We start from the raw sequence: 27,435 nt of genomic DNA, 5'->3' as shown, positions 1-27,435 counted from the left end.
GAAGGTTCTAGGTTCAATCCCCGGCATCTCCAAGCAGGGCTTGGAAAAATTGTCATCTGAAACCCTGGAGAGCGGCTGCCTGTCAGTGTAGACAGTACTGAGCTAGATGGGCCAAAAGTCTGACTTGGTATCTGGCAGCTTCCCATGTTATTGTGTTGACTACAGAGCGCACTCTGATATAACTCCCCATGCACTGTGTGAAACTCCTTGCATTAAGACCACATTCAAGGCACTCATTAGAGCCGTATTGTTGTAAACAACAAAATCAATTGCTTCTTCAAGATAAATCATTTGTGTCTGGGTGATAAAATGAATTCTTGAGCAGCAACCTGGGTGTTGTTTTTGCCAGTGTGGTTTGTGGACGATGAGTGCCAAGTGAATGTGCCTGATTATTTTTGAAGGCAGAGGAGGAAAGATGTTAGCGTGGCGTAGGCTTGGTACAGTACATTATCTGAACAGTAGAGGTCGTCAAGACATTAACTCTCCAACAAAGATCCCTGCAGAACTTGTGTCGCTGGCTTGCAGGTCCGCCTCCCCCACAAACACACAAACACGGCCGCTCTGCAACATGTACCTGTATGAGCAGCATTTTATGGAAGGATAACGCAGAGGTGAGTTTGCTTGAAACAGAACAATCTTATTTACACTTTTAACAAAGATTTGGAGTGCTTCCCTTATGAACAGTCTTTTTTCTCCCAAGATAAAGGCAGGAACCTAAGAAAAATGTTACACCTGACACCTGAGAAAAGCCCTGCAGGATCACACCAAAGGCCTGTGTTGTCCCCGCTCTTTCTCTGCTCCCCCTTCGCGTTGCTTACAGAAGAGCAAAAGGATGGGCACAATCAGGTCTATGAGGCCGCAGACCAGCTTTCTCCAATCTGGTGCCTTGCAGATGTTGTTTGACTCCAACTCTCATCAGCCCCAGCCAGAATGGTCAATGGTCAGAGAGCTGTAGCCTTGCGAAGCTCTGGGGGGCACCAAGTTGGGCAAGGGTCCCAGAGCTCTTTGGTCTACCACCAAAGGCCTTTTCACCGTCATTCTAATAGTGCTGGTTTCTCCAGGGCAGAAGGCCCTGAAGGATGTTGCGTCTCTGACCACAGCACTCACTGCTGATGTCTCCCAAGGACCACAACATCACTGACTGGCCCCACCCATGTAAACAGCACTGGACTGTGAATCTGAAACAAAGGCTTTGCTTACAGGGGTGTTCTTGGGGGGGGTGATTCCTCACTCTTTTTGTGCTGTGCCCCAGATCTCCTGCCTCTCTCCCCTCTTTTAAAAAAACTTCAAATTGTTTAACTTTGGTTATAAGGCAACTGGGCATGCTACAAAGCATGAGACCCCAGCCCACCCCATCTTCATTTGCCCAGATGCACTTGTTCAGCTTTCATATGTACATATGCAAGTTCTTGCTAACAGATTGTGGGTGAGGCAGAGGGCCCGATCCACACAGTGTCCTGGGCCCAGGAAAGCCTGTTGGCACCCCCTATAGCTCAGAGTTAAGTTCTAACAGCCAGAGTTTGTTTTTCTCCTCTCTGAAACTCAGCCTAAATTTGTATGAATGAATGTAAATTAGCATATGCAAATTCTGTGCAAACATGTGGGACAGTGTGCCAAGTCTTCTAAGTACCCAGCAATGCCCCAAGTGTAGACCCATCCTATTTGGGGAAGAGAGAATAGCTCAGTTCCTTAAGAAATCCTTACTGACATCAGTGCAGGCATCTGTGATCTTACAGATCCCAGATAATATTGTGTAAACTTCAGAGGGAATCAGGATTTTCATTCTGTACAGTGGTACCTTGTTTTGCAACCAGGATCCGTTCCAGAGCCCCGGTCGCTAGCTGAAAAGGACGCAGGGCAAAGCATCGCATCTGTGTACGCACACTGAGCAGTTTGCACTTCTGTGCATGCACGAAGTGCAATTTTGCGCTTCTGCAATGCACGAGCAGCAAACCCGGGAGTAACCCGTTCCAGTACTTCTGGGTTTGCCGCGGATGTTTGCCGGAACAGACGCGGCGGACATTCGCGGAGGTATTGCTGTATAGGTGGCGCCAGGGGAAGAGGCAAACATTCTTCCTCCTCCAGGTGCTGGAAGCCTGTGGTTATTTGAAAGAAAGCCAGTTTTTAGATATGAATTATAACCGGATCATATTCAAAAATCCTCCCTGCTTATGGAAATCTAGCATCTCAGAGAGAAGAATTTTGCCATCTCCCTGGGTTATCTTTTCTATGTGCAGGGGGAGATTTATTTCATAAATAAACACACACCAGTTTTACCACTCGGTAGCTGAGCATGCGGCCTGACACTAAGGGGCAGCACTCCAGACACACTTGACCATGCATAAACTCATCAGAAATCAATTCACTGACTGTATTCACATAGGAACCATTGCTTATTTTGCATTGAACGCCACCATTTTTTCATAAACACTTGCAGGAGTGTCTTTTGCTAGGTTTTTATTATTTGGATTTCATTTCTTTTCTACATTGGATGGAATTTTAGTTTACTGAGGACAACTTTTTAAAGAGATGCTGGGTTTTCTGGAAAACCTCTTGGTCGTCCCAATATATATTAAGGGAGGTGGGGGTGGAAGAGTTTCTGAAGGGCAGATTAAAGTCTGCCCTGGGTTTTACGTGGATTAAGTTCCCAAATTAACATAAAAGAATAACAAAGCAAATCAATTTGATCAAAGAAAGAGTGTCACTAATTATTTAAACAGGACACTTACTGGAGAGGTTTAAAGGCAGAGGAGCGGATTTCCCTTGCATGTGGATCAAATCAGAAGTATCCCATAATTGACTCTTTACAAGACCTTGCTCCAGTGTAATGGACTAGATATTAAAGCCGTGACCGTTTAAAGCCAGTTTCCGTCTTACTCTAAATGGAGGTCTACCGCTAAGAGCTATTTTACAAGTTCTGACACATTAGCCGCATCATTGTGAAATGCACCAGCTCTGGCTTCTAAGACCCAGAATCTCAAGAGCTTTTGGCAGTTAAATTGTGTGAAATGGGGAACGTTGAAAACTATGTAGAAGTGAGGATTTACTCCCCCTCTCCCCCTCCAAAAGAAAAAAAAATTAAATCCAGATTCGGGGGGGGGGTATCTTTATTTCCTTATCTTTTAAGTAGGCATTCTTTGGAGGAGTGGGGGCTCTGGCTTTTGACAGTACCATTCCCTAGGGCAAAACGAATGGCCTCTGGCGTTCCTTCTGTAAGGTTCTCCTTCTGGTTTCTCCTCCTGGCGCTGTTATTATTCAATGTTTATTTGCCACTGACAGGGTGTCAGGCGCTGTACAGAGTAGCAGGGCCAACTCAATATATTTTGCTGCCTAAGGCAATGGAGAAAATGGCGCCTCCGTTGCCTGGAACGTGCAGGTTCCAGCGGGACTGGCTGTTGAAACATACCATACTTTAACTATGGTGAAGGTGCAGGATGCTAGCTTAAGGGGTGTAGTGCAGGCTCACTTAGGGGTCTCAGGGGAAACAGACTCATAGCAGTTGAGAGGGACTCTGGGTCATCACCAGGACATAAGAAGAGCCTGGCTGCTGGATCCGGCCGTGGCCCATCTAGTCCATCTGTTCTCACAGCAGCCAACCAGATGCCTCTGGGAAGCCCCAGTTTCCAGCAGTTGGCATTCAGAAGCCCACTTCCTCCAACAGTGGAGGCAGAAGATCAACATTGTGGCTGGTAGCCATTCTTATCCTCCAAGAGTTTATGTAACCCTGTTTTAAATCCACCAGTGTAGGAAAGCCATTGGTGTGACATCCAGCCTCTGAATGCTCATTTTACCTAACAATAGGGCCAGCACTACAGAATACCAGAGTGTTTTCTGGGGGCAGGGATGGACTGTGCATGAGATAGTCAAGACATGGTATGAGATTGTGTTTAGAGATCAGGGCAATCACAATTCCTTTCACAATTGGGTCAAGCTAATGGCCAAGTTTGGACTGAAGATGGCTTCTATTATGCTAACGTCCTACATGATATCTAATTTGTCACCCAGCTTTATGGGTTAATTCTTGGGCAACAGAGGCACCTGGGCAAAGACAGTACATGCTAAAGAGGGGCTCCGATAGACTGGGTTGACAATCCAGTAGACTCTTAGTTAATGTATAGCATTATCCCCTATCAAGGTTCTGGAGCTTGAACCAAGAAACAGTCTGAGAGAAGGTTGTGATTTTGCAAGCGAAGGTCAACTTGTATCTGATCTACATCACTTCCGGTGGAGGCTCACAAGTTTAATGCTCCTCTGTAGAAAGAAAAAAATCCCTTGCCCATATAAAGCTAGCATACCAGGGAAGTGGCCCAACATGTTCGTTTTCTGTATGGGTGGAATATGGAGGGGCTATACCTGAGGAGAGTGCTTGGCTGGCATGCAGAAAGACTTCATATTCATTCTCTGGTGTCTCCCATTAGAAGAATCAAGTAGCAGCAGGTGATGGGAACGACTGAGAGCTGGGAGAGCCTCTGCCTGTCAGAGAAAACAGTACTGAGCTGGATGGGCAAAGAGATTGACCTGCTATGAGGCAGCTTCTTGTCATACTATCAGGGGTCAGAAGCTGGTCTATGGCTGGGCTTCATGAAGAAATAGTCTGGTCTGTGTTCCCTTGACTACATGGAGAAAGGCCAATGTACATTGGGTTGTATGCACCTGCCATAAATGGACTGTAGCTGTAGTGCCTCAGATGGCTCACTGCACACACAGCCAGCTCGTTCCTAACTTTTCCCTGACCTTGTACCCACCCAAGTGTGTGATAACAGGCGGAACAAAGTGGTTCTGCAGACTGGCCCCTTGCCTTCTTCCATTTGTACAAACATTGTTCTGGTAGCACATGATCTCCGAAGGCAGTGCTTGGCTTACATATACATGGGTCTGGCACATGGTTCTGCAGAGGTCTAGATCATTTAATCCATAGGCAGGCACAAGGTAGAACAGAATCTCCCTTTAAATCTCCAGGTTGTTTGCAGTAGATCGGCAGGGGTTGTCAGCTCCCAATGGCTTTACAAGAATCCTACCCCCCCCTCCTAAATTAGGCTGCTGTAATCAAGAAAGCTGGCTGGAGGGGGGCAGGAGTAGCATTTTGTATGAAGGGATGTATCTATGAGCACTGAAAACGAATTACTGGGCCGAGCGTATGCTCAGAGGCACTGGGCTCTACAGTTCCACATCCTGTTCTGAGCTGTTACTTTGCACCAGGCTGCAACTGGTGAACCCAGCAGAAAACAAACAAAATCTGCCCACTCCTGATTAATCTGTTGGGTCAGTACAGGACGCTTTATTTAATTGCCGCCCCCTTTCAGTGTGAAACAGTGGAGCACAAGTCTTCCATTATTTCTTACCAATCTTTGGGAGGGGAGAGGGCCTCTCCTCGTGCCTTGGTCAGTCAAGTTGAGCTTCCAAGGTGCTAACATGTCTCTTTTGGTCAGTTCACACTGCGGTCCTGTTCCGGTGTTCAGTGAGTTTGGGGTTTCTCTCCATCCAGCCACAGCTGGCAATGAGGAAAGCTGTCGTTTTTGTGATGCTTGGCATTTGCCAACCCAGTGGGGTTACCGCAGAAGACTGATGCCTTCGACGAAGCATTTGGCTTGCCCCAAAAGGCTTCAAAATTTGAGCCCTTCCTACCACACGTGATCTGGTGGACCCAACTACCCACATCCCTTTTAGTGTTGACCACTATGGGAGAGCAGCTTTCATTTATTAGTCTAGACAGGGCTGAAGGTCCCCACTTATCTGTGTCTGCCTGACTCGAAGAACTTGGCTTTTTCTTCCAAGCAGAGTCAATATATCACACCAGCGTTTGGCTAAACCCCCTCCTTATACGCAGCCTGGAGTGGAAACAAAAGTGGTAAGGAATCTTCCCTGGACGGTGACCTTGCTGCAGTGGCTGAACTGGAATAGCACCTTTGCAGCTGCCCAGATTCCCTTTAAAAACAAAAAAAAACTAAACAGCAGCATACTTGAACCTTTTAAAATGCCACATCCAGCCATCCTCAATAGAGACTGTTTAGGATTGCCTGCTACCAGCCCAGAGGTCCTGTCTGTCCCTTTAAAAATGCCAGCAAAGCGAGAGATGATGCAGCCCAGAGGAAATCATTCCCATTCCCACAAGAAAAGGAAGATGGTGGGTACGCAAGCCAGTGGAATCTACCCTAAGAGATCTTCTGAAGCCCTTGCCTGGGTTCCACCTCTGAGAGATGCTTAGGCTGCATTATTCCATGCTGCATTATTCTATTTTATTCTCACAACCACCCAGTGAGGTAGGTTTGACTGAGAGTGGGTGGTTGCCCAAGGCTACCCAGTGAGTTTCATGGCCAAGCAGAGACTTGAGCTCTGTTCCCCACACTCCAAGTCCTTATCTACTGCCTACTCCTCAGCCCTGCACCCACACTGCTATTCAAGGGCACAACCCCTAACTCCTGCTGCCCCTTCTCCAAGCTCTCCCCCAGGAGAGCCACCCCCAGAGGCTTAAATCTATAGCGACCACTTGGCTAAGGGCTGCACACAGAAACAGACTATGTAGCACCATTGATATAAGAGACCGGCTCAGCCTGTCAAAGAAAAAAGAAAAAGAAAAGCACTGCTTATTCCCGCTATTAATATCAAGAATGTGTCAGAATTTCCATTCTCAACCACTAATTTTGTGGGTTTATGACTCTGCCATAAAAACACACCTCTTGGCTGAATTTTGGCATGCTGGCCTGTAGCTGGTCTTGAAAGCCATGTTAACGCAAAACATCCATCCAGACACTGGTGAAATTCCTGCATTTCGAATACACTCGTTCCTTTTCTTTTTCATTTCTTTTTTAAAGTTCTTAAATCTGCAAGCAGCATCAGGGCCCAACAGCCGCCGTGGGACTGTGTGGAAATGATTTTGCTCAGAATGCACCACTGTGCTCCTAATGGTGGTTCTCTTAAACACAAGCGCACGTGCACACACACACACACAAACACACACACAAACACAAACCCTTGTCTTTGCATTCCCCCCCCCCGTCCCTTCGGTTTGAAACTACCTTAATTGTTATGGCATCCCCCCAAGGATCATGCAAATAATGCTTTTGTTCATGTAGACATTTCCACATTTAAACCAGATTGAAATCATTTTGTTTGTCATGGTTCCCTCCTCGTAGGAACTGTCGTTTTGTGAAGGTGCTGATAACAAATTATGATGGATAATTAATTGTCTTGCTCAGTGTAACTCCAGTTCTCAGGCTGAGAACCGTGATGATTAACGCCAGCTTGAAACTGGTAGTGTGGGTATGATTATAGATGGCAGTCTTCTCCCTTGGAATTGCAGGTTTTTAAAACTTTGTCTGTTTTGCACTAGGAGATTACAGTGTTGCTTTGATTGATGTCTTAATGGAGTTCCCCAGGAACACATGGCACATTGTCACCAGAACTTAGAAAATCAACGTGCTATATTCTTAAATTGACAAAAAGTAACACTGCTTTGTCACTTGATTGAGCCTCCTTGTTTGTTTTAAAATTTGAATGCCACTTATCTGTATAAAGATGTTCAGAGTGGCTTACAACGAGAATGCAAATAATTACATCATCACAATAGCAATTAAACAGGAGATCATTTCAAAACACAACACAACAATCCAGTCTAAGCATATATTGTAATGAGACTTGACCTTAGTCCCTCTCGAGGCGAAGGGTGGCCTCATCCCTGACCACTAGCCATGCTGACTGGGACCAAGCTGAAGTCCAGCAACATTCAAAGGGCACCAGGTTGCCGAAGGCCGGCAGAGAACCGTTTCAGTGGTGGCACCCTTGTTAGGGAACTCTTTTCCCCATATAGTTTAGAGAGGCCTGCTCTGTGTTGTTGGGTTTTTAGGAAAGCAGGAAGACCCTTTTATAACAGTGATGAGGTATTTTGGAATCGCTCTAATTTTTCTAAGATGCGATGAAGATGGCTTAGTTATTTTGTAACTTTAATTGCTGTTGGTCTTGGCATTGCTACAATGTTTTGCTGGTTTTATTGATGGGCTTTATTTGATGTTTTATTGATGGGATTATTTATTGTATGTTATTGGTTGTATTAAGTGTTGTTGGCCGCAGTTTCTATTCTTGGGAATGATACAGATCTCAAATAAATAAACACAACTACTGCTTCTTCTAATTATTAGTATGTTGAAGAAGAGTCAGTTTCTGTTTTCACTGATAGTCCACAGACATCTTATTGCAAACCCTTTCGAGTAATAGTTTCATGGAAATCACTGCTATTTTTCTAGAAAAATTGGTGTCGGAACTCACCGTGAATGCTTCCCTTCTCTTATAATGGCAATGGCACCCACCTGAGAAAAGGCCAGAACTGACTTCCGGCAAGTTCCAGCTGAAATAAAGCCCTGATAAGCAACCCAGTATAAATATTATTATCATCAAGGGTCAGCAAACTTTTTCAGCAGGGGGCCAGTCCACTGTCCCTCAGACCATGTGGGGGGCCAGACTATATGGGGGGGAGCGAATTCCAATGCCCCACAAATAACCCAGAGATGCATTTTAAATAAAAGGACACATTCTACTCACGTAAAAATACGCTGATTCCCAGACCATCCACGGGCTCGATTTAGAAGGCGATTGGGCTGGATCCAGCCCCTGGGCTTTAGTTTGCCTACCCATGAATTAATAATAATAATAAATAATAATAATTTATTATTTGTACCCCGCCCATCTGGCTGGGTTTCCCCAGCCACTCTGGGCGGCTTCCACAGAAACCAAAAAACACTAAAATGTCATACATTAAAAGCTTCCCTGAATAGGGCCGCCTTAAGATGTCTTCTGAATGTCAGGTAGTTGTCCATCACCTTGACATCCAATGGGAGGGCATTCCACAGGGCGGGCGCCACCACCGAAAAGGCCCTCTGCCTGGTTCCCTGTAGCTTCGCTTCTCGTAATGAGGGAACCGCCAGAAGGCCCTCGGCGCTAAATCAATAGATCTAATTTTCAGTATTACCTACTTCCCACCCACCCTACCCCACAGCCTCCAAAAACATTTCTTTACAGGAAAACATTGTTCCAAGGTGTCAGGAGTGAATTCAGTGGGTGCCATTGTGAGTGGTAGTCCATTGAATGTGTAATAATGGTTATCATGTCACCATAAATTTATCATCTTCTCCTTTCCCGCTAATGCCTTGGCTAATGCCTTGACTTCCTCAGTTAACTTTTTGGAGGGCGCCAGTGTCCATACTTTCTGTTTCCACTGTGACAATTCCAAATGTTCTGGGGTCTTCCAATTTTGAGCAATCAGTTGCCCAGCAGCTACTAAAATGAATGTATCTTGAGATAATTTCTTAATTCATAGCAACAAGTTAGGTAAATGGATAAATGATGAGTTGCTTTATCCTTTTCGTGGTATCCCAGGCAGATTTTTTTTCTTTTCATTTTGGGAGGGGCTGTATCCACAACAACTAGAAAGGTCAGGACTTAAAAAAAAAAAAAGTTTTCAAAATCAGTTATTGGGCTTTTAAATGCCAGAATCGCAGGGTTTACATTTCAGCTATTTTTACTTATCAGTTTAATATCCTTTTAAAAGATTATGGTATTTGCACCTCAACATTTTCTTCAGTTGCATTCGCTGTATTTAATGCAATACTATTTAAAGTCTAAAGGTACTGCGAGGACATATTTTAAACTAGCAAGTCCTTCAGACTTTCTACTTATTAAATTAGTTTAAGTATGTGAAATTCTGAAAAGAGATTCAGCCTGAAACGTAAAATTCTGCAGCCCCAAGTTCAGTCCTGGGCAGAAAGAGCAAAACAGACGTCCTGCTGTAAAAAAGCCATTTAATAATGTATTAAAATGCCATTGACTCGAACACTCTTTTTTAAAAAATGCACACTGTGAAAACAAATGGCTTTCAAATAATTAGGATCTTATGCCCAAGTTCAGAGCTGATCTCTGTGCAGAGATTTTTCTGCTACAATCAGGCCAGTCCAAATCTGATCGTCTCAGGGGGGAATTAGCAGCACATAAATCAACTGGTGTTGGATTTTTTCCTCCTCTTTTGGCCATGTCAATGTACATCTTGGGACTGGCGAAATGCTGCCAACAGTCTTTGACATACTTTTGCATCACTCGTAGATGCACTTGTTACGATCCTCCTTTTCCTTTAAAGCAAAAAGTAAGTTTCTAGCCCTCATTGGTGCAGAGAGCAAAGGTATCAAAAACAAGGAGGCAAGTACAAATCTGACTTTGTTCTACAACTTCTGTGTTTTCTGAGGACTGCTGCCAGCATTCCTTTAAATCTGTTTGGATCTTAATATACTGCTTACCTCCTTTATTAATATAATGTTTACAGCCTGTCTTAGCCAGACAGTAAGTATTGTGGCAAAAACACAGAAGTCCATGTTTACCCAGCTATGAGTGCAGCAGGTCTCAGCTTCAACCCCTGGCTATGGCTGTTGCTATTTGTTATTTAGTATTTGCATCTCATTTTTTAAAAAGGTGGAGTTCTAAAAAAGAATAAATAAACAAGTCAATATGTAAATTCATGAGCATGGCTAAGTTGTTGGTTTTAACCAAACATACCCCTAATGCATTCTTGTAACAGTGATTCCAAATCTCAGTTTGTCATCAAATGTGATGTTTGTGTGTTCCAGAATTTTGCACATCCTTCAGAAATCCCCAGGCTGCCAATCAGTGTATAGTTCATAATAATGAGCCAGTACTGTGAAGTGCTTCCCTCAGACATTCCTTTTGCCACTCACCAAGGACCTGATTTTTAATTTTTAAAAAACTGTTCTCAGTTAAAATTATTGTCTGTGTTTTGGAGGGTATTGCATGGGGGGCGTGTCTGTGTTTTTCCTCATTTTGCTGTGGGTAGAGGCGTTTTGCCGGGGCAGGGTGTTGGAATATCCAGTTTTTCTTATGTCAGATTATATTTTGTGGTGCCTGCAGCAATTTACTAGATTTTCATATGTGCCACCAGGCCCAGTTGGGGACACCTAGTTTAGGACAGTTTCCTGTATCCCAAATTTGAAGTTATTTTCAGTCAGGAGGTGACATCTCTATTCTCTTGGCTGACAGTTCTGTTCCTTCCAGCCATTGTGGCCAGTCCATTGACATCCATTCAGTCAGCTGAGTTCCACCAAGTCAGCCGGTTCTGTGCTAGTCAGGAACAGTATAGGAATCTGCCTTATACCAAGTCAGTTGGTTGGTCCTTCCAGCTCAGTACTGTCTGCACTGACTGGCAGCAGCTTTCTAGACAGGAATCTTTTGCCAGCAGTACCTAAAAATGCCAGGGCTTGAACCTGGAACCTTCTTCAGGCAAAGCAGGTGTTCTGCAACTGGCTACAGCCCTCATCCTGCCCCATCTCCACCCAGTTCTAAACAGGTTTGCAAAATATTGCTGCCAGCTAGAACTGGTGGTTAGAATAATCAAATTGTAGAATTGGGAGGGTTGCACCAACTGATGCTACAGCACCATTGTGGAGTTCTGGATCAGCTTACAGGTTTGCTTCCCTAAATTGCTGTTGCTTGCATAGTGGCTCATTTGTTTGGTCCACAAGGTAGATTATTATTATTATTTTTTAAGTGATCCAGCATCTCAGCTCTTAAAAACTGCCTAGCAGTTCATCCAAATTAGTACCTCTTCTGGCCAAATTGGTAGCAATATGTGGAATGATTTCTTTTTTTCCACTTGGCCTGCCACAAACGATTAGTGCAAAGGCGCAGCATAAAAAGTGGGCCCTCGTTTGCCTTCAGGAACTGGGTGGAGGAAATTAAAGGATCAACATCTTAAGAGGGGCACTGAGGATGGATTGTTCCATGTGACGGCCACAGGCCTCCAGGAAATTGACTTCATGAAAGGCTCGAGGATGCCGGGATGAGGATGAGGAAGGCAGGTGATGATCCTAAATCACAGTGCAGGCACTCTGAGGTTTGGAGCTTTCTTTGCAGTTGTTGTTGTTGTTGTTGTTGATCCAGGGGAGAAATAGCAGATTTACTCTAGAATGGAGTCCCCTCCTTGTGCAATTAACCATCAGTGCAGCTGCCAGCATTGACATTTTCAAATAATAAAAAGAGACTGTTTGAATTTCTATAAGGGAGGCTAGACACTTAATTTTAAAAAAAAAAAATATCAACACCCTCAATGAATTGTAAGTCCTAGAGGGGTTTTTTTTTTTTTGTGGAGAAGCCATGACAGTTAAACTGTGTTGAAGAAAGAAAGAAAGAAAGAAAGAAAGAAAGAAAGAAAGAAAGAAAGAAAGAAAGAAAGAAAGAAAGAAAGTTCTTTCCTACTTTCTGATGCTCTAATGCTCTGGCCAAGGTGGGCGCTGGTGCCAGCAGAGAACCAGAAAACTTCATTTGTGTCTCCCATCCACGCACTGAGCAGACCCAGTCCTGCTTAGCTTGGTGCAAAATGAACACAAACATGCAAGTGACAAAGATGAGTCAGGTACCAAGAACCCAGGAGCTTCGCCAAGGGGTCAGAACCAAGCAACAAGGCCAGCAGTCAGTATTGCATCATCATCCATTTGCTAAATGTGTCTGTGTGTTCTTCTTCATACAGCGCATAGCTAAGGTGGGAATTTGCTCCCAAAAGAGGCAGTGATGGCCATGAACTTAAATGGATTAGACAAACTGAGAAGAAGGCTATCCATGGCTGCAAGCCACAATGTTCAACCTCCATTGTTGGAGGCGGTCTGCTGGGAATCGCAAGTGGGGAGAGGAGCACTGATGCACTCAGGTCTTGCTTGTGGGCTTCCCATTGGGGCATCTGGTTGGTCACTGATCCCACTGAAGGCTTCTTCCGACATTCTTAGGCTCACTCTTCCCTTGCATCTCCAGCAGCCTGCTTCCACCTTCCTAGTGATACCATAGGAATCTGGCTGCATTTGCAGCCTTTTGTTCCCATGAGGGGCCTAACAGGAGAGTCCCTAGAGACTAAATGGACTCCATCAGAAATGATCTCTCTCGCCCTTCCTCACAGAAGATTAAAGGTGCCTCCACTGATTCAACTGTTTATGGATTCCATTTTGCTCTGCTTATGCAGCTGATCCTTTAAGGAGCCTCAGATTACCTATAAGCGCTAAGACTTCTGGGGGGGAGCAGTTGCAGGATAACAGAACCCTTTTTATGATAATCCTAGCAAGCATCAGAGGCTAATTTATAGAGATCTGGTTGCCAATGTGCAATCCGTCTAGAATTTCATTAGCGAAACCTCAGTATGTTCGTTGAGTTCTTCCACTGAGACAGATATCAAAAGGGCGATTGCATTTTTTCCCCTCTATATGCAGCCAGGTACTGGAATTATCTAGTTAAAAAGAGTTTAAAAGCCTAAGAAAGGGGATCTAGGAAGCATTTTAAAATGCAAGAATTTCCATATGAGGGACTGTAGAGCCATATAGTGATATTGCATAATACTTTTTTTTAAAAAAAAAAATCATTGATTTTGATCGACTGATATTAGGGATTCCCAATTAGAGAGCAGAGGATGGTGTACAGTTGCACAGAGTTGCACCTCATGGGAACCCAGAGGTTTTGTTCAAAGACACCACCAATCAGTGTGCAGTAAAACAGGCAGGGACCAGCTATGGCTTTGGAGGAAGTATCCATTGATTAATCATTGGGTCCAATGATTTAATAGTAGGGGCTCGGTTAAAGGCATATTTTAAAATATAATACCAGTATACAGAAAATGATATTCCACAAAGATTCCAGAGCAATTGCCTGCAGTTTGAAACTGAGTGCCCTTTAGAACGTCGCATCATTCTTTAAAGAGCATAGTCTTTTAAAAGCTATTTTCGGTTCTAGTGTTTTTCTACAGTAGGAGGTTAGTATTGTGTCAGTTTTCATTAAATGGATAAATATAAATCTAACCACATTTGCGGGAAGGAGCTTCACCATAGGAGCATGAGAGGAGAAATTCCACATGGGGATGACCTTTATGTGCTATAACAACTGTATGAACTTGACATTAAAATGTTTGGGAATAAACCTCTGGCCCGGAGGCAGTGCTGCTTGCCCTTTCCTGCAAGTGAGTCACAGCTCAAAACGGGGCTGTTCCTCTGCACCCTGTACATCCATAAATTGAGCATCAGGAAGCGTGTCCAGGCGAGCGTTCCAACTGCACACAGTCAAGGTGGATCGCAATACTTGTGTGGAAAGTTTCCATACCCCTTCCCAACCCTGTGGAAAGGAAGGAATGCAGGGAAACGGCTGACTTCCCCTCACCCACCCACATTTTTTTTTCTTTGGGGAGGAGAGTAAGGTTCATGTGTGTGCAGTTGTAAAATCTTGTCTGAATGAGACTGTACAGAAATCCCCATCAAGGTTTTCTTCCAGCTTCCAAGCTGTCTTCTCCCCTTCATAATGATAAATGCCTAGGAAAGAAAGCTATCTAATCTTCAAATTGGCTGCTTTTCTTAAAAGGACAGGAAGAGAGGCTGTGCATTACATTCCGAGCTGAGATCCCTGCTAAACTTGCGGCTTCATTGACTCCTTAACTTTCTCTCTTTCTGCCTGACCTTTGATACCTCATCTTGGAGAATGATGTTTTAATCGCCGAAGACAAGGGGCCTACGGTGCCTTCAGTCACCTGTTCAAATTGAATTGATTACCTGTCCCCTTGTCTATTTTGTCCTGCCTGCCATCTCTTGGTAACTCTCACCTTTGCTTTCTCTCTGGCTGAGCTAGCCCATTGCTGGTTCCCATTATTTCCTGATGCACACGGCGAGTTCATCACCTTCCCAAGATACCTCTTGATTGATTCCTTATGGCTTGCGGAGAACCACTTAAGTATTTCCTAGCTGAAACGAAGCAACGTTTGGGAGCTCGGTCTTTCTTTAAAAAAGGAAAGGAAAGGAAAGCCTGAGATTTGTGGTTGTCGTTGTTTGTGTCAACATTACTTGAGGCAAGTTGTTAGAGCACTGGGCTCTATGTGTTTCTTTTTATACGTGTTCAAACAATTCCTCTATAAAAGAACTTGGGGTGTTGTAAAACACTTCTGCCGTGTGTGTACAAACCCCTTCAGCAACAAGTCGGATGCAATGAAAATGAGCTAATTGGATATTAGTACAGTCCTTTGCTCTTCATCAAAGACAGTGTGACCTTCCCTTCCACACAGGTCTGAGTCCAAACCACTGCTAACCACTTGATTTCTTAAAATAATGCCTTTTATCTGCTTTACAACTTTGGCTCCTCCCCAGTAAGTGTCAGCATGCTTCTGAGTAAAATTCAAGGCACCGATTCTGACTTTTCAAAGCTCTAAGCCTGGTGCCAGCATGTGGCATTCTAGGGCAGGTGCCAGGGAACCCTTTTGACCAGTGCTGGGTCTAGGAGTCACCATTTACATTTCCCACAATGCACCCCATGTAGCATCACTCCAGTGCATTGTGGGAAACATGAATTTTGGTTCAGTTGGGGAGCTGGTACTGCTATCAAATATGCCTCCAGTGCCCATTTCTGTGCCCCCCCCAAAAAAAACCTACAACCTGAAGCTGGCTCTGGCCCAGCAGACCTTCTGTCAGACTTCCCCAACCTAGTGCTTTCCAGATGTTATTGAACTACAACTCCCATCAGCCAGCCAATATGACCAGTGATCAGAGATGGCAGGAATTGTAGTCCAAAATATCTCAAGTGCTGCTTCTCAAACTATGGGCTGAGGACCACTCTTGGGCTTCAGCACTGGTCAAGCAGTTACCCAGACACAAACAGCAGTGGCTCCAGAGTCATAATAAGTAAGAATCAAAACAAAGTGGGTAAGAGAAGGAAACTGTGTAAGAGGAGAAAGTGAATGTAAACACTTTTAACAATGGTTTGTGCTCTTTAATCGTGGTTAGATGCTACATTGTTAAGGGCTGACCACAAATGGCATAGTAAAATCAGGAGTTGAATAAGTGGCTTTGCAAACCATGGTTTATAGGTGTTAAATCTGGTTAAGGGGCAGTTTCCCCACCCCTCCAGGCTTTTCTGAGAGAGGACAAGCAGATCTTAGGGCTTTGCTCAGGACTGAGTCAACATCCATACCAGGCCTTAATCTTGTTTGAATGTGTTTTGGCTCTTTTTAAAAAGTCTGCTCCACTGAGTGGGTTCCACCTCAGGGCTTAGACTGAGCCATCCCAACCATCTGCTGCTGCAATCCATAGAACTACTCTGAGCCCTAAAGGAGCAACCCCGGTCTCGTTTACCTTTGGCTTTTGCTGAACTTCATAATTCAGTTCCAAATTGTGATTGTGTTTTTATAGACAGAACCATGTCCTTTATTGCATAGTTCCCTTTGTATTACTGTAGGGATGGCTGAATCTGTCCATTTTGGTTTGTCATTTTTTCCAATCTTAAGAACTGTTCACCCTGTTTCCACATTCGTTTGCAAATATAAATTCCACATGAACGGTTACACACATTTTCACATGTGGCTCTCCTAATAAACACATATGTCTATATGTGTGTGTGTACATATGTATATGCAGCTTTGCCTAGTGCACACATTTTTGCAGGCAATTTTGCATTGTTGGGAAGTGTGAATTTGGAAGGAGAGCCGTATTTCTGCTGGCTGGTAGAAGTTGTAGTCCAAAACATCTGGAAAGCACCAGGTTGTGAAAAGGCTTTCTTCTTCTTTTCAAAGAGGGCAACGTACTTGCTTGTGTTGCCATATAATGTGGCCTTTACCTTGATGGTCACCCATACTTAACATGGTGCTGGCCATAATTCAGTTTGGACATTTGGCCTGTAATTGTTATTTGGCAGGAACTGAGTATTTTTCACATAGATATTTACAGCTGCGTACAATGGTTATTCTCAGCAATCCTAGGCAATTAGCAGGTCCTTTCATAATTCATAATAATCCTGGTTGCAATTTTGTATCAAACAGTTGTTTCTCTCGCTGTTGTTTCACCTTTTGCACTGTGCAAACAATTACTACAAATGCCCCCTACTAGCAATTTCTGTGGCTTTGTGGCAAGGCTTAGGATTCGGCTACCTCCCAGTCTACTCATCTGGGCCAGGTAATACTGGAGAACCCTGCCTGCCCAACAGAAGTGATAGCTTCTTCTCTGCCTTAGAGTGTTCCAACCTCCTCCTCTCCTTGGGGAGTTTCTCCTCTTCAAAGGAAACATTCTTTTTCTACAAGCTGCAATAAGAATTATTTAATGACATACTAAAAGTAATGTGGAGCAGCCCATATTTTCCAGAATGTGGAGAGGACCCCCGCCTCCTTCATAAGAAAATAGCCTTGCCAAAAAGCGCCCTTTTTATTCCAGATGTTGGCTTTTCTCAAACGCATGAAATAGCCAATGCTAGCAAATTTATTTTTTAACCCATGGATTTAGTTTCTTTAATTTCTGGCATATTTGAGCATGACGTATAGGCCCTCAGCAATCTGCTATAATATTTGTTCTACGCAGAGGGCCAAATCCAATATTGGTAGAAGTGCTGTCGAGGCCAAGGAATATGGGGGAAACAGACCAATGAGGAAAAATTCGGTGCTGGAAATATAAATCCATATAAGACCTGAGAAGAAAAAGCCTGGGGCTTTTTAATATTAAAATTGCTTTTCCTCACTCCAAGTCTTTGAACGAAGCAAGGTTACTGATAAATAAATGTGTATATGTGTAATTAAGATATAGTCAAAGGAGCACCTTCATAATGGTGGTAGCAACTTGCAGATAGGGTGTGAGGTAAGGGACACTGAAGACATAGCCTTCTGGGTTGCAAAGCTGTTCCTGCACTGTCCCATCTTATGCAAGGTGGGATAAGGGGGGTTGACTGTTGCAACAAAATATCCATACACATTTAAAAAAAAAAAATTAATGCTGTCAAGGACAAGGAGAGCATACCCTTCTCCTTTTCTACGCAAGATAATTTTCTTCTCCATGGCAGTGTGGACCAAGAAGAGTTTTATCTTATAGGCTGGGGCTGATGGCAGCTGCTATATAAAACATCTGGAGGACAGCAGGTTGTCCAAAGGGCTGTTATAAATGATGGACAAGCAACATACCCAGGAATGCGGATGCTAGTTATTGAAAGCCACCCAGAGACAGTTTATCGTAGTAAAATGTTTTTTATGTTCTGATATGTAAAATAAAATGTCCATACTATTGTAACAAAGCTTTAAAAAAACAAACAACAATGCCACACTGCGTTTTATCTAAAGTGGATTCTAATAGAGATTTATCTGTAGCATATATGTTTCATCTAACCAAAACTTAGTTTTTACATCACAAACGGGTGTAAAAAAATTTTTTTTAACTTAAATAGCTTTTTTTCCTTAAAAAATGTCCCTTGCAACATTCATTATTTTATTACGTATTTTGTTGTTAAAAAAACAAGCAAAGCTGAATGGAACATGTGGGCCTGCATTTGTGAGAGATATATATTTATATTTTATATATATAGATATATATATAGATATAAATAATTATTCAGCATGCAACACTTGTAGTGATTTCCCAGTTCCGATTATAGAACCCCACACCAGCCGCACACAGGCTAATTGAATTCACCACACGGGATGTTCTGGGTGAAAAGTAACCTTCTCCTTAGTGGCCCTGCCATCATGAAAACCATCTCTTCCTTTTCATTATCCCAATTTGTTGGTGTAGAATCCCAGCAGACTGGAGACGTCACCGTGTTGTGGAGAGAACCAATTTGGGTGACTAAGAATTGGTCAGTAATGTATGCCCCTGTTGAAGTGTGGTTTTTGCATGTGAATTCTTAAGAGGTGCAGGAATTAATTGGGTTTGGTTTTCTGGGTTTTCCTTCTGCTCGTTACTTTCCTTTTAAGGACCAGGAATAGGCTCTGCACTCGTTCCAGTAAGGAAAACCTGTCCTCTTTTGCCTGTGATATTGTTGCCACTGATGTTTCAGCAGATGTGTAGCCAACATGGCGCCTCCAACTCCCATAAACCCTAGCTAGTTTCAGATAGTACATGGGTAGATGAGATCAGGAGGCTTAGTTTGGGCCAAATTAAGTATACACTTCCAGTGTTAACACTAAATACACTACATTATAGCAAGCACCATAGCTGCTAGAGGGCCGTGAAAATTTGTGTCCTGGGCTTTTTATAATTGTCCACCCATGTACTATCTGAAACAAATGGGGTGCATTGGTTGCCTGATGTGAAATATATTGGCACTATTTTCAGCTTTCCTACCCCACTATGGGGCAAACAGGACAAGTATAAAGCACATTTTTGAATTGTAAGAGCAGGGCACGTGGCTGAGGGCAGAAACTGCGCATTATCAGTTTCATAGAAAGGACAGTTCTGTGTCAAGCCTCCCTCAAGTGGTGCAGTCAAGCTTGCAGGTTTCTGGTTGGCTGCTATGAGAACAGGATGAAGGATGAGATGGACCTTTGGCCTGAGCTAGCAGGGCCCTTTTCCTGTTCTCACGTCACATGTTTACTTGAACTACATATTCCAGAGGGGCAGATTCTGGTGTAAGACTGCCATTTTCAGTGAGTTTTATGACCATCTGTCCTTTTTGCACTGAGGCTAAGCGGAAATAATACTTTTTTGGTTGTGAATTACTAAATGCATTATGTTTAAATTTACCTTCGCTTATTCTGTGGTGTGGTTCTCTGAGCAGGGTCAATCCAGCCAGATCCTACCCCCAAGCCACCCCCAAGCAGGATCTCCACTGGAATTATGGGAGTCATGTGAGAGAGCACAACTCCTGTTCATTGCAGTGGTATTCCTGCCAGAGAAACTCAGAGGGTTGCTTTCCTGGTTTGTATTCTTAACTCAGAAGTTGACTTGTCTGGGTCTTCCCTGTATCTGATTTACTAACTGCAGACTATTTTGGGGACTACCCTGAACCATTACAGAGTTGTGGTGGAGGGGCTATCATTTAATGCCGTCTTTCTTTTCCCGCAGAGTTTTAAAAGTGCTGTCTCCCCCTAGCAGTACATGCAGGGTAAGAGCAACAGTATGAATCTTGGGGTAGCCAGTGGCCACCCATCATAAATTTCCTCCCAGAAGGCACTGCTGGGACAGCACTAGGTCTTAACACAGGGTGTAGTGTGATACAAACCTACCTAATTCACACATTTTGAAATAAATGTGCGAACCAAAACACAGCCCATCCTTCTAAAGCTGCAGTTCTCCAAATTCTGCAATGCGGTGCTCCAGCAAAGTGCAATGTAGAATGCATATATTAGTGGGAATGGCTTTGCAAATATGTGTATATGATAAAAAAGTTGCATACAAAAAAGTGTATAAATTTTGATTAGAATGTTGATGAATTTTATAAGGTCCTTTTTTATATTAAAAAAAAGTGAAATTGATGTGGAAATATGGAGAACTGAATTTAAGATTGGAAAACAGACAATGAAAGAAACCAAAATAAACAGATCCCCCAGTGCCTTTGGGAGGAAAATGATGTTCTTTAGAAGCGCTTTCTCTATCTGCAAAAACTGGGGTGGGGGGCAACCCCCCCCAAAAAACTTTCCCCTGATCAGTGCTGATTTTAGCTTCCAAGACTGCACCAGCTTGGCCAAGCCCTACTGCGGTTGAAAGCAGTGGCATACACATTTAATCTGCTTAAGTGGCTTTCTGGGTCACATGCTCAATTTTTGTGTGTGCTTGCTCTCTGCATTGTTTTTTGTAAAGTATCCAAAATGCATGGAAATTGAGGAGGCATTCAGTGAACAGTCTGGTGTATATTTTGTGTGCATGCATGTGCTTGAAAAGGGAGAATAAGTGTTTCATGATTTCATGGAGGGAACCACATCTCTCTTTGAGGCAAATACTCTCAGTGGGCAATACGACTGGTGGCCCAGGCCACTGAGCCGAGTGCTTTATTTTTTTTTTAACTGGGTTTTTACCCCCTCCCCCACCCCCAAGACTGAGCTGCTTTTGTGTCTAACAGAAAACAAGCTCTTCAGCTACACAAACACCGATGTTTTTGGTCGGTGTCACAGAAGTGCAAGTTACCCACAGGTATTAACACTGAATTAACATTGTCCTGGAGCATTGACTCTTAACCGCAATTTTTAGGTTCACTGCCCAGTTGCAGGAATCATCCATCAGGCCAGTTGTCCACAGTCCCCATTCCTGAATGATACGGTAAAGAAGATTCCCTGGACAGCGAGAAGGTCTGAGAGTAGAGGAATTCATTGGCTGCGCCTAAGTGGGGAGAGGGGGGCTTCCTCTCGCACACTGAGGGGTGCACCCGTTCCCTTGGGAAGGAGGGCGCAGGGACTCTCTCCCGGGCCTGAGACTGTGAAAGCTGATTGTAGACTGTGAAGGGGCTGTTGCCCGGCGGCTGGGAGCTCTGGTTCGTGATGGTGGGTAGACGCGGCATCATGGTGGTAGCTGTGAAGTGAGCAGGGAACGGCTGGTAGGGGACAGTTTCCATTGTCTGAACACTGTAGCTGGTGTAAGGTGCAACTGAGGTCCACATATTGCAGCTCAAAGGTGGAGGAGGTGGAGGAGGAGGCAAGTCTTCTACCGATGAGACACCTGCAATTTCAGCACCGGAGCTGGAGTACATGCACGCCTCCCGCGGCGTCACGTCACTGCAGTAGGAGGGGCTCAGCATTTGCTGGTCATAGGGAGGTGGTGACCGAAAATAGTGCTCTTCCCCGACAGAAGAGGAGGTGTCCAGATAAGAGCGTTTGCAGGGTAAATCCAAATGCCGGGCACCCTCTGCATGCAAACCAAGGAACAAGCAAAGCGAGAAATGCTTAGATAGTTAAAAGGTTCTGGGCACAGATCACTGCATTGCTAGTTTCCTTTACATGCAGTTCTTATAATTGCTTCCAGCCCAGGTACAGAAAGTGCCCTATTGCTGACCATCCCTCTGGATTGTTGGATATATTGGTCACTCTCTGTGTTTGCATAGGGTGATAGGAATGCCCCCAAAGTTTTGGCAACTGAGTGTGTTCACTTTCTGCAATATGCAGTAAAAAATCAATTAGGAAAAGGGCACGTTAAAGGTAGAAAGTTTGAAAGACAAAGCTGCAGTTGAAACTCACCACTTTGCCTTTTCTCCACAGCAGGTGTGGCAGGTGCCCCCTGTCATCTTCCTTGTGATCATTTGAACTATTCTAAATACATTCGGACTAGCCCCTTCTTCCTCTGCCCAGCATTAACCCTATCCTGGTTCTTCAGTCTGCCTTCATACAACTTGGCTTTTTAATCCCTTGCAGTATGCACCTTACAGCCTGATCCTATGCAGAGGTAGGCATGCCTAAGGTGAACCTATCTCTGAGCAGAATCAGGCTGTCTGTTGATCTGGGAAGCTACACCGTTGCCTTTGTAATAATCCAATAGCCCTGTTTATTCTTCGAAAGACATTCCTCATTCTCAAAAAGGCAGGGCATTGCCAATGTCCATCTATTCCAATCAATCTTAATTTAAGGGGCTTTCTCTAACAGTTGAAAGTTTAAATGACTTTGGCTACTGCTTTCTTACACCCAGCAATTACTTTTCATTCATCTCGATAACAGGCTGGCCACAATGCTTTTGTAGTGTTGCTTTTGACAAGTTCAAGGAGCCCTCAAATGTCTTATCAAGAGCGCTGTCCAGAAAAAGAGAAGTGGTCTACATTTGCCAGGACTTCACGTCAAAATGCTGCAGAAAACTTGCCAGATAAATGCTAAGGGCTGGTAAACGTTTTTGCTATGTGCTCGGGGGGGGGGATTTCTCTTCATTATTGTTTGCTGTAGAACAGCATTCTGAGGTCGGGAAGCCCCAATTATTGTTGCGAGGAACCCCGAATTTTTTTTTACAATGAATAAGCTAGATAATAAATGCATTTTTCTGAAAGAACCAATTTTCAGAGTGGTGTAATTAACAACTTTCTTGCTCTTCTGCTTGTTGGCTACACTGCTTATGGCTTTGTTTAACTTTTAGGTCAAGTGTTTCAAAGTCACACATAGCTGAGCTCTGAAAACATTTACTCAGAATTAAATCTCAGGGAATTCAATGGCACCTACTCCCTCATAAGTGTGCTTAAGATTGCAGTGTGTTATACCAAATAAGACACATACACACAAAGAGAGATGAAATTCCATGTGTGTGCGCATTTGAATTCATTGAACTAGTGTTACAAGAAATGCAACCATATAGGATTCAGAATAACTAAGATTGCTATTAATCAGAATTGCATTGTATGAGACATTTTTTCCCTTAGAGAATCCACTGGAAATCCCCCACCACTCTGTTAGGTAAGGTCTCCTAGCCTAACATTTTTTTGCCTACGGATCTCAGTTACCTCGCCGCTTCAGGCAGTGATAGAAGAGCCCCGATTCTCTTTGTGCCGTGAAGGTGTTGAGGGGCAGGTCTTGGGCATCTGATGCTGCAAACTGCATGTGAGCACCATTCTCATACTGGTAATGCTGGAGACCCTGGTGGCTCCCGTGGAGCGAGTTGACGTCAGATTTAGTGGAAAGCTGACCGTGAGTTGACACCAGCCTCTGCCTCATTATGCTTTTGGAGATCACTGGATATTCTTTGCTGCAAAATGCAATAGGAAAAGAACCAGTTTTACACACATTTAGACAGAACAAAACCATCAGGAATGTTATCTCACTATTGTGTGGCCCTAGAAAGATGGTTTCCAAACTGTGTTCCTTGGAAGCTTCCTTCAGGAACACTGGACTAGTTTCCCTAAAAGAAGCTTGACCAAAGACCACCTCTGCTCTTTTTCTTCTGCAGTGGGCCTGTTGCAGGAGAGTGATGGGTGTAATTTAGGAGGGGCGTGATTTAGAAAGGCACACTCCTTCCATGTGGAGTAACAATGAACCCAATAGGCTCTCAGACTAGCACTATGCATGACCTGGACTGTGCCCCCTAGGATATGTTCCCAGAATCTCCTGCAACATACACAACTTCTTTGGATCGTCGGATGTGGAAGGAGTTCCTTAGAAGAACTAGCTGGGCATAAGAAAGTCACCTTAAGACTGTATGGGTACTGTAGCAGCTCCTTGGGATCTCAGACCATTTCTCCTCACCTGTTACCTGATGACCTTTTAGCTGAAGATGCTGGGAATTTGACCTCACACCTTCTGCATGCAAAGCGTATGCTCTTTCCCTCAGCCTACAAGATCTGTATTTAAGATCACAGTTCAGCCACAGAGCTGAGTGGGTGGCCTTGGGCAAAGCACCCTTGCTCCATGTCTGTTTCCCATCTGTAATGCACATTTAATTTATTTATAGCCCACTTCTGCCAAGCACACATGGGCTCCTGCCAAAGCAGCAAAATGTGCAAGTCAAAGCATCTGATAGCTGTGAAGATCAAGATCTGCTGCTGCTTGCACAGAACCCCAAGGGACACGATCCAGCAAAAGCAAGAGCCAAAACAGACAAGCAGAAGCCCTATGTGTTGTGTCTGTTGCTGGGCTAGAGTAGGCCTCAAGTCTAAAAGAACTCTCCTCTGAGGTTATTGCTGAGAAGCACTCTTGACAATTTTTAAAATGAATAACTTAGTTATGCAGCACACTTCAGGGATACTTCCCCACCTACAGAGAAAACACTGCCCATGAAGTAGCTGTATTAGACAGAGAGACACCTGCGCTTATTCTGGGCCCTTCCTCATTTTGTGTGTCTCTGTTTAGTTGTCCCACCTCTGTAATCTTGCCACGCGTAGGTCGCTGTCATCGCTGCCTCTAAAGCCCTTGGCAAACGGGTTGTTTTCTATCTTCAGTTGAGTTATCTATTAAGGAAATAAATGCGGTGAGTTATTAATTTGAAAGGAGACTGCAGACTTTGTGCTTCTCCAGAAGACCTATTTATTGAGCATTTAGCATTCATCCTGAATTGCTTGAACAAAGTTATGTAGTAGTTAGATTATATCCAGTCTTTATTAGTATTCATTCTGATTTGTTTGCAGGGTTAGATGAAAATGAGCATTTCTCCTGATTGGCTTGTAGGAGTGTTTATATCTCTTCCCAGTAGCTAGTCATTCATCTCATACATCTCCCCATCACTTTTCAAGCTGCTATGGCTACAGAGTGCTTTATTTTATTTATCTATTGCATTTATATCCCACCTTTTCTTCCAAGAAGCTCAAGGTGGTGTACCTGGTTCTCTCCCTCCACATTATCCCCACAACTCCTCTGAGGTAGGTTGACCTGCGAGATGATGACTGGCCCAAGATCACCCAGTGAATTTCATAGCTGTTGAACCCTGGTTCCCCAGATCCTAGTCCAACACACTTACCAACCTATAGCTACATTATGTGCTTGAGTACCTCCTGGTAGTATAAAACCAGTCCATGTCTACAGTGTAGATATGACCTGCATATCGGCTCAGATCAATCCTTGGTTCTGGGACCTTTGGCTCAGAGACATGTCAGAATGAGGTGCAATCCACATTCATTTATGATGAGCAAATCTGACAATTTCAGTTTCTCATTCTTCTAGTCTTCAGCTCTCCATATCCGTCAGCAACTCTTTAAAAGTCCTCATGGGAATTCAACAGCATTTTAGTGCAAATTTATTCTAATGTGCACGTTTGTACATGCATTTTGCCTAATATACAACTTTTCACAAAGCAATCATGCCTCATATAAAGATATTTTGTGTGTTATTTTACTGATATGTGTATTTTTAGACACGCTTTACCTTAGTATATGCATTTGTGTACATAATACTTGGCTGGATAATAGCACTGCAAAATTCAGATAAGTGTGAATTTTGGAGGATGGCCCTATTTCAGTTTGCATAGTTTTGGAAACTGTGAATTAGATAGGTTCTTCTTTATATGCAAAACAAATCCCTATTAATATGAGCCATCATTGTACTTGTACTTCTCAGAAAAATACAGTTGCCACAGGGACACAATATGTAGGGCTTGTCTGCCACTTTCCCCCAAGAAAGCCTGCTGTTTACTGCTGAATCAGAAGGAACATCAAAGAGGTTTTCTGCAAACTGACATTTGTTCCAATTTAGTGGTAAACAGTGGGGTTTGCCTGGAGAAAGTGGCTGGGCAAATGAAAAACCTGCCTAGAAAGCACGGGACAAGCAGAAGTGTGGACAAGCTCTAAAACACAGTTTCTGATGTGTTTCCATTCTATAATAAAAATAGGGAAAGTATTAAATTACATGGAGAAGCGGGAGATACTTAAATAGTCACTTTTCAAAATCACATACACACATTAAAGCCTCTGCACTCACACAGACAGTTGATGGAGAGTTATCTCCATGAACTGGCATAAGTGGCAGAGAAAGCAGGGCTTTGGCGAGGAAGGGGGAACTCACCACTCCAGCAAGGACCCGGTAAACCCAAAGGGGATGTCCTTGGTGAAGTGGGGAGCCATTTCTGGCAACGTAGCCACTACTTTACCCTTCACCATGTGCAGGTTAACAGAGAGGTCACGCTTCTATCACAAGTTAATGGAGGGAGAAGCTGGATCCTCAGCAATGGCTGGAGTGGACAGAAGTCTGCCCACCACTACCCTGCTGTCAAAGACTCGGGATAAAATATTCCTTACTGAGTAAGTGATCCTGCCCCACAGCTGTTTCTGGAGATCCATGCTACCAACACAGTCACATTTGTCCTATAATCACTATGTGACTCCACCCCCAGTTAAAAGGGAAGGTTGGGGAAGGTTTTCAACTTAAGCACAGCCTCACAACTGCACTGAGAAGTAAGATAAAGGTAAAGGTACCCCTGCCCGTACGGGCCAGTCATGTCCGACTCTAGGGTTGTGCGCTCATCTCACTCTAGAAGCCGGGAGCCAGCGCTGTCCGCAGACACTTCCGGGTCACGTGGCCAGCGTGGCGAAGCTGCTCTGGCGAGCCAGCACCAGCGCAGCACACGGAAACGCCGTTTACCTTCCCGCTATAAAGCGGTCCCTATTTATCTACTTGCACTTAGAGGTGCTTTCGAACTGCTAGGTGGGCAGGAGCTGGGACCGAAGGACAGGAGCTCACCCCGCCGCGGGGATTCGAACCGCCGACCATACGATCGGCAAGTCGTAGGCACTGAGGTTTTACCCACAGCGCCACCCACGTCCCGCACTGAGAAGTAGGCAGGGGAATTAGGATCACTGACAAGTTGTTAAGAGTAAAATGGAGGGTGGAACTTCATTGCCAAAGGTGCCTTTCCCTCACCCCATTAAATATGTGAAGGGTGCCAAGTCAGTTCAGCAAGGCTGAAACCACCCTCACCAACAGATAATAGAAACAACAACACTTAGTTTGCTCTCATGGCAATCCACAGCGAGGGAAAAATTCAGTTATAAAAAAATTGTCATAAAAGGAGTGTGACAAAATGGTGGCATACAGCAGCAGAAGCAGTGAAATTGTTACAGGCTGGGTCATGAGTCCAAAAGAGCATTACTGGGGGGGGGGGGAGAGAACAGAAACAAATGTGGATTGGACCCCAGTAGAAAACTGCCCCTGCTAAAACACGACATAGCAGCCAAGCAATGCTTATCGGGAAAGTGGGTGAGCGAGGCAAGTCCCTCTTCCTGCACCCCACACCCTGGAAGGCACTGACATTTCAAAAGGAGGCCACTTTACCTTCTGCTGGCTGGCTG

The 27,435-nt window shown here is 44.1% G+C and overlaps 2 protein-coding genes across 27 annotated transcripts in view; one reads left to right on the top strand and one right to left on the bottom strand.

Moving 5' to 3' along the window:
- The window catches only part of BRIP1 (BRCA1 interacting DNA helicase 1), a 216,385-nt gene that overhangs the window by 169,677 nt on the left and 19,273 nt on the right, over positions 1-27,435 (top strand). The window contains exon 24 of one of the 4 annotated variants that reach the window (XM_081171960.1): positions 22,400-23,158. The exons of 1 other annotated variant lie outside the window; for it this stretch is intronic. In XM_081171960.1, the coding sequence (XP_081028086.1) occupies positions 22,400-22,545 (146 nt within the window). In that variant the 3' untranslated portion in view covers positions 22,546-23,158. Of the gene's footprint in view, positions 1-14,642; positions 16,059-22,399; positions 23,159-27,435 lie in introns of those variants that run through there. 2 more of the 4 variants (XM_081171958.1, XM_081171957.1) reach the window with 2 other exon arrangements.
- Positions 17,991-27,435, bottom strand: part of TBX4 (T-box transcription factor 4) — a 133,373-nt gene continuing 123,928 nt past the window's right edge. For all 23 annotated transcript variants that reach the window (XM_081172081.1, XM_081172086.1, XM_081172095.1 and 20 more), the window contains 3 exons: positions 24,518-24,606; positions 23,167-23,408; positions 17,991-21,596 (listed from right to left, as the gene is read on the bottom strand). In XM_081172081.1, coding sequence (XP_081028207.1) covers positions 20,968-21,596; positions 23,167-23,408; positions 24,518-24,606 — 960 coding nt within the window. In that variant the 3' untranslated portion in view covers positions 17,991-20,967. The remainder of the gene's footprint in view (positions 21,597-23,166; positions 23,409-24,517; positions 24,607-27,435) is intronic.

This window comes from Podarcis bocagei (genome assembly GCF_964188305.1).
Source record: "Podarcis bocagei genome assembly, chromosome: 15".
NCBI classification, from domain to species: Eukaryota; Metazoa; Chordata; class Lepidosauria; order Squamata; family Lacertidae; genus Podarcis; species Podarcis bocagei.
Note: the sequence above shows the minus strand (reverse complement) of the source record. Positions and strands in the feature narration are given on the sequence as shown.